General features: G+C 23.0%; 1 protein-coding gene across 1 annotated transcript; it reads right to left on the reverse strand.

Moving 5' to 3' along the window:
• Positions 1–4299: 4299 nt before the first annotated feature.
• LOC145847310 (kynurenine/alpha-aminoadipate aminotransferase, mitochondrial-like) lies at positions 4300–10847 on the reverse strand. The gene is made up of 11 exons (XM_082953563.1): positions 10834–10847; positions 9967–10023; positions 9615–9788; positions 6860–7067; positions 6440–6631; positions 6318–6383; positions 5999–6067; positions 5539–5649; positions 5048–5174; positions 4605–4816; positions 4300–4344 (listed from the first exon to the last, which is right to left on the reverse strand). The coding sequence occupies exons 1-11, from the start codon at positions 10845–10847 to the stop codon at positions 4300–4302; spliced, it is 1275 nt and encodes a 424-aa protein (XP_082809689.1).
• Positions 10848–11108: the final 261 nt, after the last annotated feature.

The raw sequence follows: 11108 nt of genomic DNA on the forward strand, positions 1-11108 counted from the left end.
CAATTTTTGACATATGTTTCTAATTAAGGTTTTATACATGTTTACTGTAAATAAATTTAAAATAAAATAAATTACGATATATTTCATATAAGTCCATTATTATCTAAAACTTAAAATAAAAAGTTTTATTAAATAGGTTATTTTTGTTAAAAAACACAACGGTGTCTTTTAGTTCAATAATAAAAACTGTAAATGTCATTCAAAAAATAAAAAGTAAGCAATCGATAACAAAGATAATTTTCAAAACTTATATATTATAAACATGCTATTAAATTATACAGAAAGCTGTTGGATAATTTTTCTAATCTTAAATTACTTTTTATACGCTATTTATGTTTACTAATATAAATTTTTCATGTTTATTATTAAACAAATAACATAATGAAGTATCAAACTTACAGTATTAATAAATAAATATATTTATTAAAAAATATATTCTTCTAAAATAATCCTAATAAATACAGATTCTTTTTTCGAAACTTGTCGACTATATATTATTATTAATATTTCCATTACTTTTTTTAGAAAAAACAAACACAAGTTTTCAATATTATTTTTTAGTCAAACCCAACAACTCCTTGGTAAGGTGACAATTTCAGACACTCTTCTTCACCAATGCTACATTTTGTACCGTCGTGACACTCAAACGAAATATTTTTGAATGGGTAGGTATCTTCAGCAGGCATTCCAACACAAAATGAAATTGCTTCAGGAGTTCGATTTGCAGCATGGTTTAAGGTTCTAAAGATAAATCAAAACTCTCAATTTATAAATCTAGTTTGTCATCATAAGAAAACAATTTTTTTCAATTTCATAATTTTTCAATTCAGTTAAAAATATTACAGTAAACAATTTCTAGTTTATTCCTACCAAATAAAATCAATCAGGTTTAGTTTTTTATTACTCTTAAAAAAACTAGCCTTATGTGAAAATGTGCATCTTTCAGACGTTCATTTCCATCAATAGCTGTTACAAACCTGTTTAAAAATATACTAGATTAGGAACTATTTCCATAACTCGAATTAGCAATTAAGTTATTTATTAACACTTATTGTGAGCCTCAAACAGCATAAAAGTATTGAAGAGAGTAATCTTAAGACTAATATGTTCTATTTGCGCTTCAATCAGATTTTTCTTAGAATTCCACGAAAGTTGTCATGTTTACAAGTAAACAGTTTTAAAGTATAACTTAAATAAGTTTTATTTAATAATAAGTTTAATAAATTTTTTATATAAAATCAAGTAAAATTTTTTATATTATTTTATAGAATTTTTTTATAATTAAGCTATCATTTTAGCATTCTTATATTAAAAGAAATTTACTTAGATCTTGTTTTAAACTTTTTGTTAAAAAAGAAAACAAGTATATCGAGAGAGGAAAATTTGAGTCAAAGATTTGAAATGTACAAAAATACTGTAAATACATTCTTAAACTGTAATTTTTCAACGAAACACAACATAAAAAACCTACAATTAATAATATAAATAGTTTTTATTTTCTATCAGTAATATTGACTAACGTTTTTAAAAGTTACTTATGTGCTTTTTATTATTTATTTTTTTCCAAACATGAAAAATAATATTTTAAAAAATTTAATGATCGTAAAATCATTACAAAATAATGTTATTAATTGAATAATAATTTACCTCTTGTAGTCCATGTCGAGAACATAAAACTATTAAAATACTAAGTTTAAACAAAGGTATTTTTTTCTGGTTAGTTATTAATCAGTTTTTTATAGTAAAAAGTTAAACATTTCTTTAAGATTATTAACTATACAAAATAAAACAAAACCGTACAAAAAATATTTTTTAGTTTAAGGAAAAATTTGTTTTTAGATAAATTTTTTATACTTTAGAAAAAGTTCTAAATGAAGCATAAGTATATTTGAACATATCTTATTTTTATACTTTACTTCAAATTCTTTGTACAAGTTTTAATTTCATAGCATGAAATGTTTCAAAAACTGAAAATTTTCCTTAGAAAAACAATTTATAATAAGTTTAAGTAGAAATCAACATTTAGTGATTTAAAATATTACAAATGAGTTAATATTTTACGAAGCAGCTTAGTTCAAAGAATCAAAAAATAAATCTGTTAGCTGGTTATTACAAAACTTAGTGTGTTAGTTTAGGTATTTCGCCCTATTTATTTAATTTTCAAGTGCTTAGTTATAAAAACAATTAAATAGTTATAGTACTTTAACTACGGTACAGTATATTTTTAGATAGAAAAATATCTTTAGATCTATAATTAATTTTATAAAACACTTCTGTTATAATCTAGATTAAATTTTTGACTGTCAGTTTTTTTAGTCATTTTCTTTTTTCTAAAGTGTAAAATTTTAGGTTTACTCAGTTTTCTAATAACTCAAAGTACAAAATCAAGTAAATAAAAAATCATTTTAACATAATATCAATATGTCCTAACTAAGTATCTCATTATTAGTAACATATGTATATGATTAAATAACATTACAAGTAACAATAGTACAGCAAACAGCAAGAACAAACTAAGGCTTGATTAAAAAAATTCAAAAAAATCTTTTATCAAGTATTTAAGGGTTATATAGTACAACCAACGGAATATGAGTAAAAGTTTAAAAAGTCAGGTAAATCCAAACTAATACTTTGAATTCAAAATCAAAAAGAGCTTTATAAAACCAAAAAATAAACTTAGCAAAAGCAATAAAAAATTTACTTTGTACAATGTGTATAACTTGATTTGATAAAATAACATGTCTGTAAAAAAAATCTAATCGAAGTAAATTTACTGGTAGCTTATTATTTTTTATCTACAAAAAACACAAAAAACATAAATCGTTTATTGATTACTTGAATGATTTACTATACAATAAATGTTGCTGATTCCTTATAAAAATGGTAGTGTTTGTGCTTTTGCTTTATACTTTTGTAGATTTAAACTAAATTAGGTTTCGAAAGTCAAAAACAGGAGGGGATACTGAAGTTTTCAAATACCAATTTAAAGAGTATATATGCCATTATAGTATTTAACATTTAATTATTACGTCATTTTGTATTTCAAACTTTAAACTTCAATATGATTTTATTTCAGTTTGTATTCATTCCAATTTAGTAAAAAAAAATTTCTGATGAGCCTTACTACAAAAGTACTAAATAAATTTAAGGAAAATGAAATGTATTCTGTTATATGTTTTAAATATTCCTTATTTCCATATTCTAAATTTTACTTACTTAAAGTAATAACTTTCGTTCAAACTGTTCTTTCATCAATGTTACTCTCTAATCAAAGCTGTAAGTTTAAATATTTTTTTGTAGAAGTCAAACAACCAGTTAGGTGTAAATTGAACTTACACGTTATCGAAATGAAATAAATAGAGATAAATTATATCAATAAGTATAAACAAATTTATGAATGGCTTTAATTTTCTTTTGTTTAACTGTTAATATAAACTTTTGAAAATTTGTACTAGATACACTTATATATATAAGTATTTTCAACTAAGTTAAACTTTTAAAATGATATTTTTAATTTGTATATGCCGTCCTAGACAAGACATAAAACTGTATTCGTGGTGTGCGACTCGATAACCGAAAGGTTTTTCGTGCACCAGGTGCAATAATTAAATATTTTGAGTGTCTTATTTTTTGTCGTTCAATAAACTATAGACTAAACAATAAACGATGAACATTAGTAAACTATTGCATAAAAAAGTATAAAGTAGACATTTCAACTCATAGCCAGCATTTTTTTTGTTAAGATTACTATGTTATAGTTTATTGAAAGACAAAAATAAAGTTGCTCAAAGTATTTTGTCTTAGGACCTGGAGCGCGAAGAACCTTTCGGTTATCGAGTTGCACAACACGGATACCTTTTAATGTCTTGTCCAGGACAAATCATAAGATGTTCGTCTATCAAAAAAAGTTTATATTCATAAAACTTGCTTTGTTCTTTAATAAAATAATAGTCTAACAAATTAATGTTGAAATTTTTTTTATTCATTTTTCAAGAAAAAATGTATAAATATATAAAAAGTGATTCATTTCAAGTAAAAAATGTTTACTTTAATTACAACAGCGTAGTTTACTTCAATTACTGCAATGCTAGTAAAAAATATTTACCAATAAACAGCTTGAACTTAAAGAAAAAATTTACATTAAAGTAAAATAACATAACAACTTTTTTAGTTTTGTTTGTAAAACAAATGGTTTTAATTTACTTAATGGAGTTTAAAAAACTCAATTTATTAATTGATGAAATAACGAAAGAAAACACTCTCAACAATGATATTTATACAAAGAAGTTGGTAGAAACTTCACTTTGATTCTGACTTCACAAACTCAGTTAGTCGTTGAATTCCCTAAAAGTAAAATCAAAATCAATTAACAAAAATAACCTTTATTTTAGTTAAATACAAGTTTAAACTTTTAATCTTTAATTAATATATTTTAGACTTGGAATATTGTTATTATATATAAAAAAAATCCGTGGTATGAAAATAAATTTAACTGATTTGAACATAAAATGAAACTAAATTATTTATTTTTAGATTATTTTTTTAAGTACTAAATTTTCTAAGTAGAATATAGATCATTTAAAAACAGTTTTGATTTATTATACCTCATCAATAACTTCTTCGTTTACTCTCGAAAAACATATTCTGAAGAAAGGTGTCGTACCCGAATGATTGCATATGTAGTCTATTCCAGGTGCAACAAAAACTTTCCAATTTTTTGCTTTTTCAACATTTGCAAGAAAGTTAGAACTTTCGCAGTATTTTAGCTTTATCCACAAGTATATTCCAGCAGATGGGACTGACCATTCACCTAAGTCTAAAGTATGAATTAAGCTGATTTAGTTTAAAGAAGCCATGTTTGTTTAAGATAGACTAAAATGTATTTAAGTAGATGTAAAAGGAAAATGTTGTTAAGTTTTCAAGTAGTTTTAGATTATAATAAATTAATTATGTTAAAAAGCATAAGACTTAATTACCCACTAGTATTAATAATTTTTATCTATTAGTTCTACAGATAATTAAGTTACTTTAAATATATCTAGACAACCTTTAAACCATTTTTCCAATGATGTCAACGTTATATCTCTCAATTTTTTGTATTTATCTGATAAAAAGTTTATTCTTTTTTCAAAGCCTTCGAGTTTCCAATTTTCAAACATCTTTTCAACCGCTAACTTTTATTTTTAAAATTCTTTTTACACACCATTAAAAAAACATTTATCTACTTTATTTTAGCTAGAAGGGTAACCTTTGTTTACAAAAAACATAATATTATTGAAGAACTTAATTCAAAATTTTGTTACACATTTTAATTTATTTAGTAATTCTTAGTACACATAATCATTAAAAGTTTGTTTATTAGGTATTTTTAACAAGCTGTATTTTAAAAGTCAACTAAAAGTTTAAGCAACTGCCATAACTTAAAGATACACAACTAAAGCATAAATGATATATATAGTATAAGTACAGAAACCTTTTATGCGAGTATTTAAAATTATAGTAAGAAGTACAAAATATCAGTAGTAAATATATGCAAACTTGAGAAAGAGTTGAACCACCCATTGTGCATGTCATATGAAAATAAACCACACGAGAAACAATCGCATGAGGTCCTGTGACCCAACCTACTCTTAGACTAGGTGCCAATAACTGTTGAAAAAATATTTTAATTCATATTTTGTACTAAACTTATACTAAACTTACTTTAATCAACACTTTGTCTAAAATTAAGTGTTTTTACAACTTTAATTTTTTTTTTTACTTTTCTTTACTTAATTATTTTTAACTTTTTAAAATAGCTAGTACGTTATCAATTTTTGGTAAAGTGTCTATTATTTAAAAAATAACTGAAGTATACATTTCATTATTTAAACATGCTAAATATATTTTAAAATTATTCGCATTTTAAATTTATATACTTGACATTAACACTTTTCACACATATTAAATGTATAAAGTATTACAACAATATTTGTCACTACACTTAACCAGTACTAACTTTAGATACAGAGTCTATTCGTACTACTCTACCATCTACGTCTATTGATTGGTAGCTCATCGTTCTAACCTGTTATTTGTAATTTATTGTTGGTGTAAAAGTTAAACTTCAAAAAAGACATTTTTTTAAAAAGTTCAAAGAAAATAAAAGTAAATTTCAAGTTTTTCTATAAAGATTTTTATAATAACAAAACAATTTTTTTTTTAATTTTTTTGTAGTTGTTTGTGTGTCAGCTTAACTTATTTCAATAATAAAAGTAATATTTTTTCTATGTACTACGTATAAAATTTACTAAGTTTAAATAGTGTAATTAACATACTTTGTTATACTGAATGTAATGATAAGGATCATCTTCTACAATCATTAAATTATATTCTTGAGCAATCTGAAAAACTGTTAAATTAGATTTTTTTATTCACATACAAGTAGTTTAAAGCATACTTTATAAATTTTGTGTTTACGTTCCATCGGACACACAGTTCCTGTAGGATTATTTCCATTAGGGTTTGTTACAAGAACTCTCGGTAAACGGTTTTCTTTTGCAAGTCTTTCCAGTTGACTCTTCAGTTTTTCCGGAACAATTCCAAACTCGTCTGTTTGCATCGCTTCACAGTCTGCTTTTCTCATTTTTACCTAAGTTTTTAGTTATAATAAAAACATGTATGTTTATTTGAATTCGCTTTGTAATATTCTTTTTCAATACTAAATCTACAATTGTTAGTTAAAAATTTATATATTCAGTTTTTGTTTTAATATTTTAACTATTATATAAACAACTCTTAAAAGTTTACGATACTATTTTATTGCTAAATATTTATTTTTGCGAGACCGAAGGTTTTGTAAAGTAAAGTACGTATTAACTTTTATTCTAGTAGCACCAAATCCATAATCTTCTAACAAAACGAGATCGTCTTCTTCTACAAGTACACCAAACACGTAAGCTAATGCGGCAGCTGCACCTTCTGTTATTGCCACGTCAAATCTTTGATCACTTTGGTCATCTTCAAAATGATGTGGGTTGTGATAAGATTTGTGAATTTTTCGAACCCATTCAATCAAAGGTAAATGTCTAAAAAAATACTATTGTTAAATTAAAAATATTCAACTAAATTTGAATATATTTAACAGTACAACTTATTTCTATAGTTTATTGTTTAAAGTCCTACTTAAGTTAAATTTTTTTTTTATTAACGTTTAATATTTTTAAACTTCCATAGTATACAGATTTTTTTAATTCAATTTAAACCATAATCATTTTAAAATAAATTTATTACTTTTAGTTCTATTTTTTTAAAAATTAATAAATTTGTACTCAATTCATCTTATACTTAAATGTAACTTTAGTAGCTGAGCTTAAATTAAAAAAGTAGTAAACCTTAGTTACTCTTCTTGATAACTAACTCACATAACGGAAATTAAACAAATATATTATCAATTTGGTTTAGAATGCTTGACATTTATATACACATTGATGAAATACTTGATGCATGAACTATAAAGTCCGAAACATAAGTAAAATCAGTGGTTGTTTTATAGAAACTATATATTTTTTTATATATAAAATTTAAAACAGAAAACTACTTTGTATCTTTTTCAAACTTGATGCTATAAGCACCAAACTCTCTTCAGAGTTATCATTTTAATGTTTAGATACAAATCCATAAATATAAAGACGTACTGTGAACGCAATTTCTTGTATACTTTTCTTAAAGTATATTGTAACATTTACAGATTTAATATAATTTAAAGAACAGAACACCACCTTTAATTAACCATTATATTTACACGTTTAGCATTTGTTCAGTTTAATTAAATAACACAAAAATAATCAAACTTTTCTATTATACTAAATAAAAATCTTAAAACTATTTAAAGACGTTTTTTTAAATATAAAGATTTGAACAAAATGTATCTTATTTAATAAAGCAAAAGGAGGGTATCAACTTTTGTATATTAGTTTATCTTTTAAATATAATCAATTGTTAAAGATTTGATTTCAGTTTAGTTTTAGTTTTATCTATGTCATTACGTCAATAAAATGTTATCTTACAAGCTTCATAGGCAATGTAGTTTAACAATTAAAAACAATTTATTTTTAAATATCTTGTTAAACTATAGACTAAATCACAGAAATCTTTTTTTTATCTCACTTATTAAACTCGTTGGATATTTTTAAATAAAAAAATATTTTTATACAAATCAGTTAGTCTTACAATTTAATTTTTTCTCTACAAATAAGCTGTTTCTTTTAATACTTTTGTTATAACTTAAATCTAATAATTTTCTTTAATCTTTAAACTATTTCAAATAAATTATTATACTTTGTTTGTGTTGGTTTAAAATAAGTTTTTTTTTAATTTACTGTTATGAAACTTCTGCTAAAGTTTAATGCTTAATTTATAGTTTATTAGAAAAAAGTAATTGTTTATAATAAAAAGTTTTCAAAGCATTTTTACGTTATAAAATAAATTTTGTAAAAATTAACTGTTTTGTTTTTAACTAAAAAATGGATATGAAAAATATTTTCTTTAACTGTTAAAAATTGCCTAATTTTATACTATTTAAAACAAACTTAGCTTAAAATATTTCAAAAATCAACTCTGTTTGAAGTATTTTGGTTCAAAACGATAAAATGAAATAGAAAAAAATGTTTTAAACAAGAATTTTCATGGTTGTTATACATAAAAGTATTGCACGACTTTAAAACTCAACTTTAAAACGGAGTATTTAAAGTTATTATAATAACCTGACGTATTTATTGTTAACGTATTTTTTAAGACTATTCATTAAAACGAGTATTGAGTTAAGTAAGTTTGTTTGATGTTCTTTTGATAAAAGTTTTATTTACTTTCTACTACTTTGTTGTAACCACTAAATATACTTTTACTGTTTTTGAAGGCAAAAAAATTTACAAAAAAAATCATAAATTAGCTGTCTTAGATAGTATTTTTAATCAACTAAATTTAAAAAAAACGTTTTATGTCTTAAAGTTTTGAGGTAGAAATTTTTTAGACTTTTTTTGTTTAATTTCACAACATGTATTTGTTATCCTAATTTTTAACATATGTTTGTAATTAAGGTTTTATACATGTTTTACTGTAAATAAATTTAAAATAAAATAAATTACGATATATTTCATATAAGTCCATTATTATCTAAACTTAAAATAAAAAGTTTTATTAAATTGGTTATTTTTGTTAAAAAACACAACAGTGTCTTTTAGTTCAATAATAAAAACTGTAAATGTCATTCAAAAACTAAAAAGTAAGCAATCGATAACAAAGATAATTTTCAAAACTTATATATTATAAACATGATATTAAATTATACAATAAGCTGTTGGATAATTTTTCTAATCTTAATTACTTTTTATACGCTATTTATGTTTACTAATATAAACTTTTCATGTTTATTATTAAATAAATAACATAATGAAGTATCAAACTTACAGTATTAATAAATAAATGTATTTATTATAAAAAAATATTCTTCTAAAATAATCCTAATAAATACAGATTTTTTTTTCGAAATTTGTCGACTATATATTGTTATTAATTTTTCCATTACTTTTATTAGAAAAAAACAAACACAAGTTTTCATTTTATATTTGTCAAACCCAACAACTCCTTGGTAAGGTGACAATTTCAGACACTCTTCTTCACCAATGCTACATTTTGTACCGTCGTGACACTCAAACGAAATACTTTTGAATGGGTAGGTATCTTCAGCAGGCATTCCAGCACAAAATGAAATTGCTTCAGGAGCTCGATTTGCAGCATGGTTTAAGGTTCTAAATATAAATCAAAACTCTCAATTTATAAATCTAGTTTGTCATCATAAGAAAACAATTTTTTCCAATTTCATAATTTTTCAATTCAGTTAAAAATACTACAGTAAACAATTTCTAGTTTATTCCTACCAAATAAATCAATCAGGTTTAGTTTTTCATTACTCTTAAAAAAACTAGCCTTGTGTGAAAATGTGCATCTTTCAGACGTTCATTTCCATCAATAGCTGTTACAAACCTGTTTAAAAATATACTAGATTAGGAACTATTTCCATAACTTGAAAAAAATAACAACTTAATTTAACTTAAAAAAACCTCTTTAAAATAAAATAACTAAGAAGGGCACTTATTACTTAAGTATGACTCTGCGTTTTTCATACATAGCAAAACACAATAGAACTATTTTTGTTTGTTCTTCTTTTAAACAACAAAAAATAATTTAAAATAACAAATTAGCAACTAAGTTATTTATCAACACTTATTGTGAACCTCAAACAGCATAAACGTATTGAAGAGAGTAATCTTAAGACTAATATTTTCTATTTGCGCTTCAATCAGATTTTATAGAAACCACGAAAATTGTTATAATTACAAGTACACAGTTTTAAATGTAACGTAAATGCGTTTTGTTTAATAATAAGTTGAATAATTCTTTCGATATAAAATCAAGTATATTTTTCATGTTTTTGAATACTTTTTTTTATATTTAAAGCATCATTTTAAGCATATTTATATTAAAAGAAATTTACTTAGATCTTAATATAAACTATAAAAAAACGAGTATGTCGACAGAAGAAAATTTGAGTCAAATGTACAAGAAGACTGTTAATACATTCTTAAACTGTAATTTTTTAAACGAAACATATCATAAAAACCTACAATTAATAATATTTTTAATTTTATTTTATATCAATAATATTGACCAAACATTGCAAAAGTTACTCATATGATTTTTATTACAAAAAATTTTCAAACATGAAAAATACTGCTTAAAAAAACTTGGTAATACTAAAAAACAAATATTTTTATCTATTGAATAATAAATGACCTCTTGTAATCCATGTCGAGAACAGAAAAGTATAAAAATACTTTAAGTTTTAACAAATGTACTTTTTTCTGGTTAATTATTAATCAGTATTTTATGGTGAATAGTAAAAAATTTCATTAGGATTATTTAAAATACAAAATAAAACAAAACCATACAAAAAATATTAGTTTAAGGAAAAAAAAATTTTAGATAAACTTTCATACTTTAAGAAAAAGATCTAAATGAAGCAAAAGTAAATTTGAATATATCTTATTTTTACACTCTACTTCAAATTC

This window comes from Thalia democratica, unplaced genomic scaffold, assembly GCF_965202585.1.
Source record: "Thalia democratica unplaced genomic scaffold, ktThaDemo2.hap1.1 HAP1_SCAFFOLD_878, whole genome shotgun sequence".
Lineage (NCBI taxonomy): Eukaryota > Metazoa > Chordata > Thaliacea > Salpida > Salpidae > Thalia > Thalia democratica.